Source organism: Arvicola amphibius, chromosome 10, assembly GCF_903992535.2.
Source record: "Arvicola amphibius chromosome 10, mArvAmp1.2, whole genome shotgun sequence".
NCBI lineage: Eukaryota > Metazoa > Chordata > Mammalia > Rodentia > Cricetidae > Arvicola > Arvicola amphibius.
In genome coordinates, this window is record NC_052056.1 from 58,423,120 (window position 1) to 58,440,377 (window position 17,258).

Below are 17,258 nucleotides of genomic sequence, written 5' to 3' on the forward strand. Positions count from 1 at the left end.
CTTACTTGCTGAGCCATCTTGCTGGCCTTTAGGCTTTGATCCATTTTGATTTAATCTTCGTTGGTGCTATAAAATGTGGGTTCAATCCCACTTATTTGCACAGATACTCAGTTTTCATAATTCTAACTGTTGAAAAGGTTCCTCTCCCTTTTCAGCAGCCATTTCTAAGCGCACAGTTCAGCTGGCATTAGGAATCTCCACGTGGTTGGGCAATCATCAGCACTAGTCATCTCTAGAGGGTTTCATCATCCGGTCATGGTGATTGGCATGATTGTTGGCACAATGCAGAGTCACCCGGGAAGGGTGTTTCAGTGAGGAGTTGTCTAGCTTCAGCTGGCCTGAGGGCATGCCTCCGAAGGGTTTTCTTTATTGAGGTGGGAACCTCCACCCAGAATATGGGTGGCACCATTTCGTGGGCTGCCAGGGAAAGAGTGAACTGAGCACTGTTAAACACTCTGCTCCATCGCCCTTTGTGCTTGCCTGTGGCTGTCACATGACCGGTTCTTTCCAGCTCCGAATTGTAACCTGAACTGTAAACTCAATGCGCATCTTCTCTCTTCAATTTCTTTCGTCAAGAGTATTCCATCACAGTATTTGGGAAAGAAACGGAGACACACTTGCTGTGAAACTGTGTTATCTAGGGGTATGACATAGCCTTTGTGACTTGAAATCACAGCATCTATGGTTACCAGCAGGAGACGCTCACAATATGGGTCCTATGAACATTCCATGGTAGAAGTGTGTGTGTGTGTGTGTGTGTGTGTGTGTGTGGCACGGGGGGGACGACTGGCCAGCAGATCCACACCTCAGATTCCAGCCACCTGCAGTCCTGGCTGCATACAGTTCTGCTCCAGTTGCATTTAATCTTGGAGAATATACCCTAGAATATATAGAAGGTGGAAGGCTGAATGGGTAAGGGATTAAAGAGATGCAGCCTTTTTGAATCATTATGCCTGCTGGATAAGGCTTTTGGTGATGTAGCTGAGTAACACCCCTCCCATAAGTAACCCCTCGCCAAAACCAAAAACTAAGCCCAAAACCTCATTGTTCCTTAATCTGTGGCTGAAATTGTTATTCTGGTCTGTCCTTGGTGCCATATCTGGAGAGAATAAGTGATTGTTCACATTGTCCTGGGAAAAGTAACACAAGGCTCGTTTGGAAACTCTGTATGGATTAAACAAATCCCCGTTGGCCCTTCTCTCCAGCCCCTGGAACACATTGATGATGTACTTTCTGTCTCTGTGACTTTATCGCTGTCTTTGTTCTTAAGGACCATGGTCTATACAGAAAGTTGTGGGATTATAGAAAGGGAAGCTGAGTCCTGGGCTGGTAGGATATAAGACAATGGGGAGAGAGGGTCTGCTATCAGCCAGCTGAGGTAGATGTGAGGGATGGAGTCAAAGCCTTGTAAGTCAGCCCCTGGAACTGTGGGCCCTGTGCAGTGTCAAACAGCCTAATTCCTTTTGTTGGCTCTCTCACGCAGGCCTAAATGCTACCAAAAGATTTCTTAGCTGTTTCTCTTTTGAGACTTGGTGTCCTTTTACATTTCTGTATTCAGAGTTAAGTTTTCCTACCTCTCCATTTAATTCCTCCTCTTTTTCTTTCAAATTGTGAACTTTATTGAAATACAGCATTTGTTCAGTATACTCCGCGAATGTGTGTGGTGCATTTTCACAGTATGAGCACGCCCATGCATCTAAATTCAGAGAGTGAAGAGAATTTTCCAGTATCCCAAGGGATCCCTTTCAGTGATTCCTCGTGCTCTTCCACTAAAAGTCTGTTCCCTTTGGCTTCTGGGCCGTTTATTCATGGAAGCAAGCAGAACACATTCCTTTGTGTCTGGAAAGTATTTCTCCCTGAATTCCCTCCTCATGCCACCTTTTTTTTTGAGTGAATTCCCGTCATGCTGATCATCACAAAATGGTCACTCTATTGGCCCACATGCCAGCTGACAGGATGGAGGGGGTTGGCTCCATGAACATAAGGAGAGGTCAAATTCACAACCCAGAACAGGATAGGAGTTTCTAACTGGGCCCCAAGGGGCTGGTGATAAAAAACGGATGGCTCCCATTGCAGGCCCTAATGGAGGAGGGATGCACTTGCCCCGTGCTCCCCTCCGAACATTTCAAGGAGAATGAAGCTTAGAATTTCTAACCATTCCCGGAAGAGTCATAAATCACATTTTAGCTTGTTTCAATTGCAGAATGAAATGGTCTGTTTTCTTGGAGATTTTTATTCTTTCTTTTCAGTCTCTTGCCCTCTGGTTACCTGGCTCTCAGCTCCCAGACACAGGGCTGGCTTGTTGCCTTCCTTCCTTCCTTCCTTCCTTCCTTCCTTCCTTCCTTCCTTCCTTCCATCCTCCCTCTGAGCCTCCTCCCCACCATGTGTCATTATTCCTGGGGAGACAAATATTAAGGTGTACTCACTCCAGATAGATAATTAACAACAAACCAAAGTCATGATACTGCCAGAGGTTAACTTGGTGAACCAATGAGTTTATTGGGGTTACTTAATAAGAATGTGGGATCACTTACAGACAGTTGCATCTCTTTGGAAGCCCACCCCAGGGTGGGTGAAGATTCATGAAAGTTGGAACCCTGCAACTTTCTGTACAACTTACAGGTAACTTCACAGACTGTAGTCTCCTCTCCTCATCTGTCTTCACTGTTTATGCGACCTTAGTGAAAGAAGGATCTTGTAAAACTGCTAAGATTTAGGGACTTATTCATATTTCTGAGTTTACTTCTGACTCTCCCCCCCACCCTCTCTCTCGACAGGGTTTCTCTGTGGTTTTTGGAGCCTGTCCTGGAACTCACTCTATAGACCAGGCTGATCTTGAACTCACAGAGATCTGTCTCTGTCTCCTGAGTTCTGGGATTAAAGTAGGCATGCACAGCTACCACCCATCCTACTTCCTGAGTCTTAAAGGGTCGCCCTTTAGAACTTTCTGAGTCTTGGTGAGCTCTCCCCACAGGGTAATAAGCTCCAGTTTATATAACAGTTTATATAACTCTTCCTTCCTCCCCCTTTTCCTTTATTCCCCCCCTTTCTTAGCTCTTGACAATTGAGTTTCAAGGCTGCATAGACCAGGAACTTGATCTAGTCTTAGAAGACATTTAAGTTACAAGGAGTCCTGATGATTAGAAGACTCACCAAGCCTTTCCTTGCTTAGACTTTTCAAATGTCACTGTACAATTTCTACTATAACAGCCCCAGGCAATTAATTCAGCTCAATTAATAAATGACTTTCTATGTAATAAGTCAGCAGGCAACCATTATTTAATCATCATATCTCCCACTCCCACAACGCTTCCCCCTCCGCTCCTCGTACCTGCTCTTTTCCCATCTTAAGAGCTCCCTTGCCTCTCGAACTTCAGGTTAACACTGAGTATTGCCTTGGGTCTGCTGCTTCCCCTGAGCATCAGAGTTAGCCTGGCTGTTGTCCTGGTTCCCTAGAGCTCCCATAACAGAGCCTTTGGGACTAGGAGGGCTTAGAAATCTACATGTTCAAGGTCAAGGTGCTGGCAGGGTTGGGCTCTTCTGAGGGTCTCTCTCTCTAGCAATACTATCTTCTCTCAGTATCTTCACACGGCCTTTTCTGCGTATATTTGTGTCATAACTGCTTCTTTTTCATAGGGCAGAGCCTACCTCAATAACCTCACTTAACCTTTATTAATTATATCTTTAAAGTCTCCAAAGGCAGTCACATTTTGAGGTATTGAGATAGGACTTCAACATATGATTTGGAGAGGGGATACATTTGAGCCCATGATAGCTACTAAGAATAAAGTTGTAGCAAACACTTTAAAGTATAGTTGGTATATACACATGAGATTGATGATTAATTTTTTTGGGACAGACTTTTTTTGAGGGGGGGTTTCGAGACAAGGATTCCCTGTAGTTTCTAGAGCCTGTCCTGGAACTAGCTCTTGTAGACCAGGCTGGCCTTGAACTCAGAGATCTGCCTGCCTCTGCCTCCCGAGTGCTGGGATTAAAGGCGTGCACCTCCACCGCCCGCATGGACAGACTTATTCATAGTCTCAAACTCACTATATAGCTATGGATGACCCTCCTGCCTCCACCTGAGGGCTGGGATTATAGGTGTCTGTTGCCACGGTCAGTTTCCTGTGATGCTAGGGATCAAAACCCAAAGCTTGTTGCTTACTAGAGAATCACTATAATAACTCAGCTATGGTCCCAGACCTGATGGTCAATCTTGAATAGCAACTTGACTGACTTGAGAAACACCCAGAAGTTTAGTGTTCTGGTTTCATTTCTGTTGCTGCAATAAATTGCCAGAAAGCAACACAGGTGAGGAAAGGGATTATCTGGTTTATGGTAGTTTGAATGTAATCGGCCCCCATAAACTCATGGGGAGTGGCACTATTAGGAGGCGTGACTTTGGTGGAGTGGGTATGGCCTTGCTGGAGAAAGCGTGTCACCCGTGGGAGTAGGCTTTAAGGTTTCCTAGGCTTAGGATACCACCCAGTGTCTGAGTTGACTTCCTAATGCCTTCAAGATGTAGGCCTCTCAGCTACTGCTCCAGCATCACGTCTGCCTGCGTGCCGCCATGCTCCCCGACATGATGACAATGGACTGAACCTCTGAAACTGTAAGTGAGCCACCCTCAATTAAATGTTTTCTTTATAAGAGTTGCCATGGTCGCGGTGTCTCTTCACAGCAATAGAAACCCTGATAGCTTAAATTCCAGGTTACAGTCCATCATTGAGGGAAGTCAAGAGAGAAACCCTGAAGTTAATCCTGGTTGCTTTTCCACATAGCGTTACCTATGATGCAGGAAATAAACTCTTTCCTCTCCAAGTTGCTTTAGGTCACGGTGTTTACCACAGTGCTAGGAACCCTAACTAAGACAAGGACCTTCTGCCTAAGGAATGGTGTCTTCAGTGGGCTGGGCCCTCCTATGCTAATTAACAATGAAGACAGTCTCCCACAGACATGCCCAGAGGCCTATGTAATCTAGGGAACTCAATAAAGCTACTTAATTGTAGCTTGTAATAAGTTGATAGCGAGAGATAACTGGGTAATGAGTAAAGCCCTCTTGGAGGCACAACTGTGAGGATTCTTCTAGAGATGGTTAAGTAAGGGGATCTGGGAGAGACCCACCTTGAATGTAGGCTTCACAGTCCCATAGACTAAGCACCCAGATTGAATAGGGGGAAAGGAAGCAATCCAGGTGGTGCGGGCATCTCTGGTTCTGCTTCCTGCTTCTCCGTCCTGGTCCCTGTGTCTCCCCGCCCTCCCCCCACCCCACCAGAAACACCGCACCAACACAAGCTATCCCTTCCTCAAGACGCTTCTCCTGTGGATCATTTTGTCACAACACTAACACCGGGAGGGTTAGTTTTTCTCACAAGCTTCATTTTGCTCATGGGAAATAAGACTCACTGAACGAGAAGAGCTGCAAGGCTCACCTTCCCAGATGTGGGTCGTGAGCTCGAAGCTGCATTGCCGAGTGTGTTGAGGAAGCCATGTTCCCCACCTGTTGTAGAAATTTCTGAAGTTCCCCCAGGTGACTTCATAGGACTATTCATCCAGGCAACACGGGAAACACCCGTGGCTCAGCCTGTCTCAGGCTCTGGAAGTGGGATGGTAAACAGGAAAGGAAATTTATATTCCTGGTGGAGCAACACAAAACAAATAAATAGAGCTGCCCCTCGGTATCCTCAGGGATTGCTTCCTAAAGCATCCCCAGCGTCCTCACAGACAATGAACTACAGAGTTGTTCAAGTGTCTTGTGTAAAACAGCTTTGCATTGGCACATAACCCGTGTGGACCTCTCATCCACTTCACACCGTCTTCACGTTACTTATGATACCTAATGCAATGTAAATGCTATGTAAATAGATGCTTCACTAGGAGGGAACAATAACAAGAAATAACTGATCCTATGAGGGGGTCAGTATCGTTGGAGGTCTTTGTACAAACTGTTCTAAAACCACACTCGGTTGAATTTATGGATGTAAAACCTGTGGCTAGAGACAGAATGAAAAGGCAGACTCTGGTCAGTGAAGGCCAAGCAGGGACAGAGAGCTAGGGAATTAGGGCTCAGGGATGGGAGGATGAAATTGCCTTTTACGGTTTCCTGTAAATGGGGACACGGAAGAGCTCTGGGAGGATTAGACTGTGCCAGCCAAACAAAGGCCTGGAAAGAGCAGGAAGTAGGAGCTGCGCAGGGGATGGGTCCCAGGAATGAGTGACAGAAGAGGAACTGGCCAGAGAGGGATGAGGATCCGGATGAGGTCCGGAGGGCAGACACAGGGTGGCAGATCCTGGAGAGGTTTGTTACTCTAAGGCAGTGGTTCTCAACCGGCGGGTAGAGAGCCCTTGTGGGGAGGTCAAATGACCCTTTCACAGGGGTGGCTTATTAGGTATCCTGAATTTCAGATATTTATGTTACGATTCATAACACTAGCAAAATTACCACTATGAAGTAGCAACTAAAATAATTTTATTTATACAGCATGAGGAACTGTATTAAAGGGGCACAGCATTAAGAAGGTTGGGAACCACTGTTCTAAGGGCAACAGGAAACCGCTGAATGGGTTTAGGAAATGACTAGCAAGACCCAAGTGACATTACCACATGGGTCATTAGGAAGAGAAGGTACACACTAGAGACTGATGCTACCCTTGCCTGGGTGGAACACACGAGTGACAGCAGGGGGTGGCAAAATGCCTATATTTTGGAGGTAGAATAGACAGGACATGACAAGGAATTAGATGGGTCTCTTGGGAAGGGGCGAGGCAAGGGTGACTTCTGGATGTGGCCTTGAACCTCTAGATAGCAGGCACGGCTTATTCAGAGATCGTCGCCCAAGTCCTGACCGTGCGCTTCCAGGGTCCACCCGCATCCTCAGACAGAGTCGGTGTCCAGCAAACATTCCTAAGTGAACAGCTGGCTGATGACATGCATAGCAATGTGGATCTAAAAGAGGACGTTTTTTACATTAAAAACTTATTTTATGTGCATGGGTGCTTTGCCCACATCTGTCTATGGGTACTACATGCATGCCTAGTGCCATTGAAGGTCAGAAGAGGGCATCAGAACCTCCGGAACTCAGGATACAGATGCTTGAGAGCTGCCGCGTGGATGCTGGAAACCAAACCCCAGTCTGTAAGAGCAGAAAGAGTTCTTAACCACAGAGCCATCTCGCCGGCTCCCATTTTACATTTTTTTTCAGGTAACTAACATTCACTGGCCATTTTAAAGCACACAGTTTGGTGATATTTATCACATTCACAATGGTGAACAGCTTCCCCCTCTAAATTCCCTTAATCCATTAAATAGTCACTTCCTATTTCTCCCTTTCCCGAGCTCAACCAATAATCTGCTCACACTCTGTAGCTTTTACAGACTATGGATATTTCATATGAATGTAAGCATACAATATGTATCTTTTTAAAATTCATATTTTGGTATTTGTTCAAATGACACTTCTTTTTATTGGCTGAATAGTATTCCTTTGTGTGGGCAGACATCACATTTTCTCCATTGAGGTTATTTGGGTTGTTCCTACCTTTTGGCTAATGTAAACAGCATTGTTAGGAGCAGTGGTGTGTGCAAGTACTGGTTGAGTTCCCTTTTCAATTTTTTTGAGTTTATGACTAAGAAGTAAGTGAATCATATGGAAATCTATGCTTAACTTTTTAGGGATCTCTAAATTGTTTCCAGACCTCTCAGTAAAACTTTGCCAAGGGAAAAAAAAGAGGAAAGTCGGAGCCTGGGAAGTAGAGGGATTACCTTATTCTCCATAGGCCACGCTAGACTTTACAATTAGTTATCTACAGTCAAATGACTGGAATTCTCTGAGTTGTCTCCTAATCCTTAGAGTGGGTAAACTAATTTTCTGTGGGCAGAGTGACTTGTTGGTTCTGAAGCTCCGGGCACAGAGCAAGGTCTCTAAGTGAACCACTGCCCCTACTCCTCACCCTCACCACCCCTGATCCCTCCCTTCAGCTGCTGCTCGGTGTCCCCAGAGCAAAGTCCATCTCAAAGGAGTCCGGCTCAGTGGTTCATGAACTACAACTCCCGGCAGGCACCTCTCCGGGCCGCCTCTCCCAGCCTAGTGCGCAGGCTTTGGCAGACGTGGCACCGGGAACTCGGAGGCGGGGAGCGGCTGCGAAGTGGCGATTACTGTTGGCCGCCGTGGAGCTGGCGGGCGTGCGCGGGAGCCGGGCGCAGACGGCAGGAGGCGGCGGGGATGGCGCGGGCGTGGGGGCTGCTACTGGCGATCGGGGTGAGGCTGCGGGTCGGCGACATGTGCGCTCAGCGTGGCCGTGGGAGCGCGCGGTCCGGGACGGTTGGGGGCGTGCGCACCGGGTGGCAGCGGGGTCCTGGTCCTCTGCGCCTCGCCCGGATCGGGCTGGGTGATCCCTTGCTCGGGGTTCTCGGTCCCGCACAACTTTGCGGGGGCGCAGGTCCGGGACGCCCTCAGCCAAGGCAGGATCCCCCGGGCGGCGCCTGCACCTGTGTGAGTGCGGGGTGGAGGATGCCTTCTACCTGTGCAGCAGGAAACCTTGCTTGTGGTTTGGACCTCGGGAGAAAGGGCGCGTAGCGGGCTGGGGTGGGGTCGCCACCTCCAGGAGTTCTGCTCCCACACCCATGTGACGCCGGCTCCAGCCCCGGCCACTTTCAAGCAGTGTGACGCCGCGGATCTTTAAACGTGTCTGCGTTTCTTCCACGAGCTGGGGACAGTAAAGATACCCGCTAACGAGGTTGTCAGATGGGTCGGCTGAGGAGTCGGAGGAACAAGCTCCGTAGACAGCAAAATGATACCGGAGTGATACATGAGTGGAGGAGAGGGTGAACGGGGGTACAGCTTGTGGGGATGGGAGACTTTCCAGGGCATCCCCCGGAGAAGTGGGGATGGGTGTGCCTCTGGGGCTGAGGGGTGGCTGTGACTGTGTAATGGGATGTTGTGGCCTTCTTCCACATCTCTCCCCTAACTTCTTGTCTCCCGTGTGTTGAGTCCATCCTCGTCACTCCCACTACCATTGCCACCATTCAGGAAGACTTCCTGCTCCTGTCACTCCAATGTTTTCCCTTTGGGTGTGGCAAGGATGTTGAGCAGATTGGGGGGTGGGGGAGAGGGGTGAGTGGCCTTAAACACTTTAACTTCCCAGGGTCCTGTCTTTTTGGGGGTCACCAGTAAGGAGTAACCTCGAGTTTTCTCTTGTGTGGAAGTAGGTGGCGAAGGAAGCTCCCTGTGCCCTGCTCCCTGTCCTCCTTCCAGGAGGGACTCTGTAAGGGTGGTGCTGTGGTGGTGTTGCTTGATGTTTGCCATCAGTTTCCTGGAGCCAGTAGGTCTGACTCCCATCAGGATGTCAGTCCTTGAACTCTGAGGGAGGAGGGTTCTGCTTTCTTCCCTTTTCCCTCCCTCCAGTAAAACCAAGGGCTTAGGAGTCTGAACTTTTACTCTGTAAACATTTATCAACCACGGTGTTTGCCACCAACCTAAGTTTTGGGTGGAGAGCAAATTACACTTTGTGCCCGCTGTCAGATGTTGCCTGTGGCTGAACAGCAGTCAATCCGGGAGCAAATAAAGATAGAAGGACGAGAGCAGTTAAGAGCTAATGCCCTTACTGCTGCTGGTTGCCTGTCATGGGAGAGTCATACATTATCTTTGAGGGAGAGTCCCAGTTGCCTTCCTGAGGTGGGCGGGAGCAGAGTGCAGCAATAATGTGTTGTAGATACTTGCTAGGTAGAGGTCTGCAGGTACCTCCCCACAGGCAATGTGGAAGAGCACTGAAGTTTTCTCAAAGCACTAGCACCTGGGAGTCCTAAACAAAGCATTTTATGTCTTTTCCCCTAAGCAATGTGAGGTAGAGGGATGAGAGCCTGCAATCAGCAGGCAGTGTTAAGGGACTATTGGTTGGGCTGGTAAGTTTAAAAGCTATGTGTATCTGATAAGGGACTCCCAGGTCCCTAGGAGCTCTTTGGGTTCTTTGTTCACTCTGTAGTGACTGAAGGCCCCTGGGTATGGCCCAAGGGATATGAAAAAGTACCTTCTGGATCTGATGACATAGGCTTGGAATCCCCGCTACTTAGGAGGTTGAGGCAGGAGGATCAAAAGAACTGTTTGGACAACAGAGTAAGTTTAGGGGCAGCCTGAGCAGACCTTGTCTCAAATGGGGAGAAGGGGGTATAACTCAATGACAAAATGCCTGCCTAGCATTTGCTAGATTCAGTTCTTAATAGCGTATAAAATAAAAATTCAGTATCCCCGGCATCTGGGTCCTCACTGTCCAGCTTTAGGCTATCTGTGGTGAGTAAGAAGGACCGTGTGTCTGAAGACACAGCTCAGAGGGTAGAGTGCTTGCTTTGCAAAAGCGAAGCCCTGGGTTTGATCTCAGCCTCACGTAAATTGGGTGTGGTGTAAAGCCAGGCAGCTGGGACAGGAACTCAAGGTCATCCTCAGAATTTCAGGCCAGCCACCACGTCCTAAAAAAGGTGCATTCTATAAAAAGGTATTTTGAGAGACCACATTCACTTTTTTATCACAGTATAAGAATAACTGCTGTATTTCATTAGTTATTTTAAATCTCTGCCTAATTTATAAATTAAACTTGATCCCAGGTATGGGTATGTGAGGAGAAGTCTGTATGTTCTGCACAGTCTGCAGTTTCCAGCATCCACTGGAGGTTTTGGAGCCACCCCTCTCAAATAAGGGGAACCATGATGGGAAGGTTTCACAGAGATTTGTGTTCAGGGCTGTGCACGGACCACATCTTTTTATAAACGCAAAATACAGAAGTAAATTAATTACTCAATAATTGTGGCATGGCGTAAAACCTTCTGGCCTCTGAGACTTTGGAAAATAGTGTTTCTTTGTTAGTTTGGCATCTGTAACATATACACCATAGACTGGGTCCTTATAATGACAACTCTGTCACTGTTTCAGATGCCCGGACTCAGGCACGTTCTAGGGCGGATTCTCTTCCAGGCTGCTGACCGCTGATTTCTTGTATCCTGTATGACAGGGAGGAGGATCCAAGAGCTTTCTGGGTCCCCTTTAAAAGCACTGATCCTATTCATGCATATTTAATCTTTCAGCCCTGATAACCTTCCCAAGGCTCCAACTCTTCATACCTGACACAGTGTCGGGCGCAGGCGGGGGTGGGGGGGCTGTTAGGATTTTAACATATGACTTTTAGGCTACACCAAACATTCAGTCCATCGCGGTAGTTGTAAAGAATACACTTACTACAAGTAGTGCTTGTTGATCAGATATGCTAAGATGTAGATGAAGCCCATCTAAAAAGGAAAAAGGCTCATGTGTAAAAACCAAGATACAGAACTAGACTTCAGAGTGGATGAAGTTACAGATGAAAAAACTACCAGAACATTGAAAGACTGGTTGTTTTAGAAGGTGATATGGTGGTTGGCTTTTGTTTACATTTTTGATTGTTATTTTTTATGTTTTCTAATATATATGTATATATATATATGTGTATATATATATATATATGTTTATGATCAGAAAAGTTTTTTTTTTTTAAATTCACGGGTTTTCTTGGCAGCCATTTTTAGTCTTCTAGAACAGTTCCCGGTGGCACCTGGACAAGTTAGCCCCAGAAGCTCCCAGACTACAGAGGGCAGGACCCCTCAACCTGTCAGCCTGCTTTCCTGCGGTCCAGCTGGTGCTTCCTGCCCAGCCCGGCCTTCCCTGAGGGCCACATGCTTTGTTATGAAGTGTCTGGGCAGTCACAGGATGAGAACTGTCCTGTCAGGGCTTAGTAGCTACTCCAAGTCTGATGGTCCTCAAATGTCAGGCCAAGGACTCTGCTGGGCCATGGTGGAATCTTCAATAATGTACAAACAAATTCCAAAAATAATGGCAGTGAAAGTATTTTTTTAAAAAAATGAATCCAAATATTTCCAGTTAAAAACTTGACTATGAGCTAAGTGGTGGGTAGCACATGCCTTTGATTCAAGTGCTCTGGAGGCAGAGGCAGGTGGATCTTTGAGTTTAAAGATTAGCCTGGTCTATAGACTGAGTTCTAGAACAGCCAGGGCTACACAGAGAGTAACCCTGTCTAAAAACCAAAGTAAATAAATAAATAAATAAATAAATCTTACCTGAGGCTTTGGCCCCATACTGGGAATTGAACCCCGAGCCCCATACATGCTAGACAAAGCACTCTACCCACGAACTACACCCCTGCCCTCCAGTCTTCAGCAGAACCAAGCGAAGAGCCAGGTCTGCTGAATTATGAATTGCGTTCCTCCCATTCTCCCCTCTCCAGCTTGCTTGCGGTGTCTTTGCCCCTTCGGTGACTGGAGAGCTCAGAGCCCAGGAGACAGGGGGTGCAGGTTCAGAAGGCATGTGCGCCCCATGGCCTCTCCTGCAGAGCTTTTGAGGTACACTCAGGCGGGTTGTCTTTTTCTCTGGCACCGTTGTATATTTAATAGGCCTTTGTGGGCTGGCCTGGGGACCTAATTGCCATTGATAATGCTCCTTGGAGCTTAGAGTGCACTGTTCCTACAGAAATAAACACATTACCGAGGAAGTCTTAAAACAGATGTGTGGGGTACTTAGGTGAAGCTATGGTTGACTTCTACATGGATGCCAAGTGCTGACAGCTGGGGACTCAGCCAGGGACATGTAGTGGGCACCGAGTGACCAGAAAAGGCCCCAGGAAGCGCCTCTCAGGGAGGGTGGCTTCCAGGCTTTGTGGCTGTTGGGATCCTTGCTGACTGATATGTGGTGGGCGCTTATCCCAGGCCCTGGCATATGGGTGACGGAGGAGCATTTGGTGTAAAGAATGAATGCTGCAGACAGGGAAAGAAGCCTCCCAAGACTGAGATGTGAGCAAGACAGGAGAGGGGTCCAGCTGGTAGGAAGCAGAACCAAGAGTCTGGTGGTGGGGAATAAGAATGGAAAAGTGGAAATGTCTGCCAAGCCCGGGACTGGATTCTGTAGGCCACAGAAAGACGGACGAAAGTGGTCCCTTTAACAACACCGTAGACAGTGGATGGAGGGGAAACGCTGAGCTGCTTTGCCCAGAACACTTCCTCTTGCTTTCCTCTTTGTTATCTTTTCAAGTCAAGTGTGATGTGTTGGAAAGAAAGCCACTTTCAGCCAGCTGATGCTCTGTAACTGCATGGCCTTGGGCCCCTTCTTGTTTATAAAATGGTAATAGTATTCATTATGCTGGGCGGAAACAATGTAAGAAGCCTGCTGCACAGTGCTCAGCATCAGCGGGTGCCTGGGCATCCCTGCAAGCTGTTGAATACTAGGTGTAGGACATTGGTAGAGCGTGGGTCATATGCATTGGTGAGCAGGGGATCATGTGATATGGGTGCCACGTGGTGGGGCCTGTGCTGCTGGAGTTTTCCTTCAGGGCTTCTAGGGACTGACCCTTGCCTTCTCCCTCTTTTGCTTTACACCTGGGGATTGGTTGGTGCCTACAAAGAGGCTGAGGGGTTAAATCTTCTTTCTGAAAGTCGATCCACTCTTGGGGCAGAGACACACCAACCAGACCACATTAATCCCTAGAGGGTTTCACCCCAGCTTTGTGGTTTTGTTCTGCAGGGCTGTTCTGTGTGGTTAATTTCGAAACTAAGTACCCAGGTTAGAAACAGCTGCAAGAAGAGGGTAAGTTCTTTTAGGCTGTGTAAACTGCCCAGACCTCTTGCTGCTCTATTTTGGGCCCCTCACCACCTCGCTTGCTGTTCCTCTGTGGTGGCCTGGTCTGTCCCTTCTGCTGGTCTTGTCTTGCAGCATGCTCCTACTAAGTCTCTGACTATTCTAGTGAGTGAAGTTGTGACAGATCTTACATGTTTATAGAGGCACATAGGGTTGACCTGCTTGATCCATGTGTCCTTTCTTCAGGGTGGCGTTAGGTCCTGTGCTGATGTGGTGAGCTAAGCTGGTTCAATACTGTGACCCCAGAAAGGGATGAGGACCCCAGAGAGGGATGAGGACCCCAGAGAGGGGTGAGTCTATGGACTAAGGCGGGGAGCAGAGCTGTTTCATAAGAACGAAGGGTACCTGGATCAGCCAGTGAAGGCGCAGAGGCTGCCCTGAATGTCTAAGCAGCCGAGCTGGCCTTGTTTTCTGGAGTGGCAGTGCCACTTGTCCTGTAGCTTTCTGATGGCTGCAGTCCGGGAGAAGCAACTGGCTAGGTACCAGCTGGCTTCCTCCTCTCCAAGTAGCTCGGTTTGCATCCCCCTTGGCCACCCTCCGCCACATGCCAGCCTTCCAGCACTTTTTGCTAGCCATTAGCTGTGCAGTTGTACACTGGGGGGCTAATGACACTCAGATGGCGTGAGGTTAGAATAGCCTTTTTATATCTTTTTTATTCTCAGAGTCACACTGAGGCCCCAGTTGTATGTGCAGTTTTCAGCTCATTACAGCTTTCTGGAACAGGGATGGAGCTACCTCTCCTCCAGAGAGTGCTGCCATTCTGCCAGCCCGTCAGCATCCTGTTTGTCAGCAGATCCTTTAGTCCTTGTTGGTAGTGCTCACAGGGCCAGGTTGAGAGCAATGAGCTAGGGTTCAAATGTACAAGGTGACTCAGAATCCTTACCCAGAGGGAACGAACCTCCATTGTTAGACCAAGTAGGCAAGGGTTCCCAGGGTGTGTCCTTTTATCAAAGGGCCTCATCTTGCTGCTTCCTGGGCAGAATATGGTGTGTGCCCATTGAGGAAATGGACCAGCGCCTGCATCCTAAGGGTGTGACAGGAGTTTGGCCATTCAACAGTCACTTCTCTTTTAGAATGGTTATTTCCTTGAAAACTTTTATGAGCTGGGTCCTGTGCTCAGACATTTGAGCTGTACTGATAAATCAGACCAGGGCCACCCTTCCTCCAGTGGCCAAGTCAAATATTAGTGATGTCATTCAGATAGGAGCTGCTAGAAGAGGAAGCCAGAGAACGCTTACGATCGCTCCCTCGATGCAGGGCGTTGAGGAAAGACTTCCCCGAGACTCCAGGGGTTCTGTTTGTAATCCAGAGTGCATGGGACTAGAAGGGAAAGCAGAAATGCCACACATGCTGAGTTAGATGGCCATAACTTGTTGATCATAGATTTGCTGGTTTGCTGCGTCATGGAAGATCTGGATGGCAGGCTTGAGAATTTCCTTTGTTTAGAGCGGCGGTCCTATCATACATAGTACATGGGGCTATCTGCTCCAGGAGCGAGAAAGGTGATTTTTGTTGGAGTCGGTGTCTGTAGTCACTACCGTCATGTGCCACCTCCATTTATAAGTTGAAGAAAGCATTAGTGCGTTTACAAGTATGCCGATGTTAACAAAAAATAAGGCTGGACCCCTTCCCCACCCAGATTCACAGACTCTCACGCACTGTATCTAACAACGCTTGGGAGGCAGGAGGCTCAAACACTGCTCCAGGATACCAGGGGCTCGCGATGTGATGTAGCCCCTCTATAGATAGAGGCAGAATGCATAAACAAAGCCCTGGGTTCCATCCTCTTCACCATGAACAGGCTCCGATGCATAGGTACAGATACATAAAAAGATTATCCAATGTTTGGAAGTAAAAATGGTTTGTGAACTTTAATTTTTTTCTCTTTTAGACTTTTTTATTCTCATTGTATTTCGTGTGGGTGCTTTGCCTGCGTATATCTGAGTACCATGTGCAAAGCCAGAAGAAAGCATTGGCTCCTCTGGACCAGGAATTACAGACAGGTGTGAGCTACCACGTGGCTGCTGGGAACTGAACCTTGGTCCTCTGAAAGGGCAGCCAGTGCTCTTAGCCTCCAATCTGTGAACTTTTTACTGTGTAAGAAGTCCCTCTGAAAGCCTGCGGGAGAGAGTTCTGTTTATTCTTCAGGGCCCACGTTCTGGATTGGGAGAAGCTGCAAACGATCTGGCTGTGAACGGGAAGAGAAACCCAATTGTTCCTGATGTCTAAGTTGGTCCTAAGTATATTACTTTCTAATAACCTCTTTTAAAAATAGGAGTTTTTGAGCTTCCCTCGTTATGTTCTCTTTTGACCTGGCTTTGTTATTTTAGTGGATCTTCTATTGTAAAACTTTGGGATATGTTCAGTATGGGTTTGTATGGGAATTAGGTTTTCTAACAATTGCCTGGTCCTTGAGCCCACAGTGACAGCTGTTGCTGAGTGTGCAGATGTGACTCACATCTCAGTTGTCAACTTGAGACATCTGGGAAGAGGGAACTGCAGTTGAAGAATTGCCTTCATCAGGCTGGCCTGTGGGCATGTTGGGGTTGGGGGGTATCTTCTTGGTTGCTCATCAATTGAGGAAGGCCCCGCTCACTGTGGGCAGCACCGTCCCTAGGCAGATGGGTCTGGACTGTATAAGAAAGGAGCTGAATGTGTGCTTGGAAGCCAGCCAGTAGGCTGCATTCTTCTGGTTTCTACACTTTAAGCTCCTGCCCTGCTTGAGTTCCTGCCCAGACTTCTCTCCATGAGGAACCGTGAACTGAAAGTGTAAGCTGAAGCCTAACCCTTTCCTCCCCACATTGTGTTTGGTCAGAGTGTTTTTATCACAGGACCAGAAGGCACACCGGGACAGCAGGAAATGAGTGTGTCGCCCGGAACGGAGTAGCCGAGGCTGGAGACATTAGCAGTGTTCTTCTACGGAGAGACGTCTCCTGCAGAAAGCATGCAGTGGGCAAAGGAGGTGGACTGAGTGAGCCCAGAGAGGCCTTGGTGTATATGCAGAGGGGGAGAGGATGGCGGGAGAGTTAGAGGGGAGACCGGAGGACCACAGAGGCCTGAGCGGCCTTGAGAACCTGATACCCATAGGGTTTGTTGGGTATGGGACATTGCTGAGCCATCTCAGTGACAGGGACCACAGAGGGATGAGGACTGGACAGGGAAGCGATGGAAAGTTCTGACTGAATAGGGAGGGAGTGACACGGGGGTCCTGAGAGAGTGGTTTTGAAAGATGCATCAGTGGCAGCCTCTCCAGTCAGTGTGGCTCTGTGGCTAAAATCCAATTTAAGAGAAGGTGCTGATTTCCCCAGCAAAGGTTTGGTCAATAAACTTGAACTAGTATGTATGTGTGTGTGTATACACACACACACACACACACACACATACACATATATAAATATGTGCATTAAAAAACAGATTTCTGGGCTGTCAAGACCCATAAAACAACCGTCTTTAAGAGTAAGGCTCAGAAGTTTGGGTTTACAGGAAGCTAACTGTTGTGATACTACTGTGTGTAGTAGGTGCCTTTAATCCTAGCTCTCAGGAGGCCCTGACAAGAGGCAGACATATCTTTGTGTGTGTTTGAGGTCAG

At 47.9% G+C, this 17,258-nt stretch overlaps 1 protein-coding gene across 1 annotated transcript in view; it reads left to right on the forward strand.

Annotated features, from left to right (window-relative positions):
- The first annotated feature begins 8,106 nt into the window (after nt 1-8,106).
- The window catches only part of Pdia5 (protein disulfide isomerase family A member 5), an 89,128-nt gene continuing 79,976 nt past the window's right edge, over nt 8,107-17,258 (forward strand). Inside the window, exon 1 of the mRNA XM_038344974.2 lies at nt 8,107-8,257. Within this exon, the coding sequence (XP_038200902.1) occupies nt 8,222-8,257 (36 nt within the window). The 5' untranslated portion in view covers nt 8,107-8,221. The remainder of the gene's footprint in view (nt 8,258-17,258) is intronic.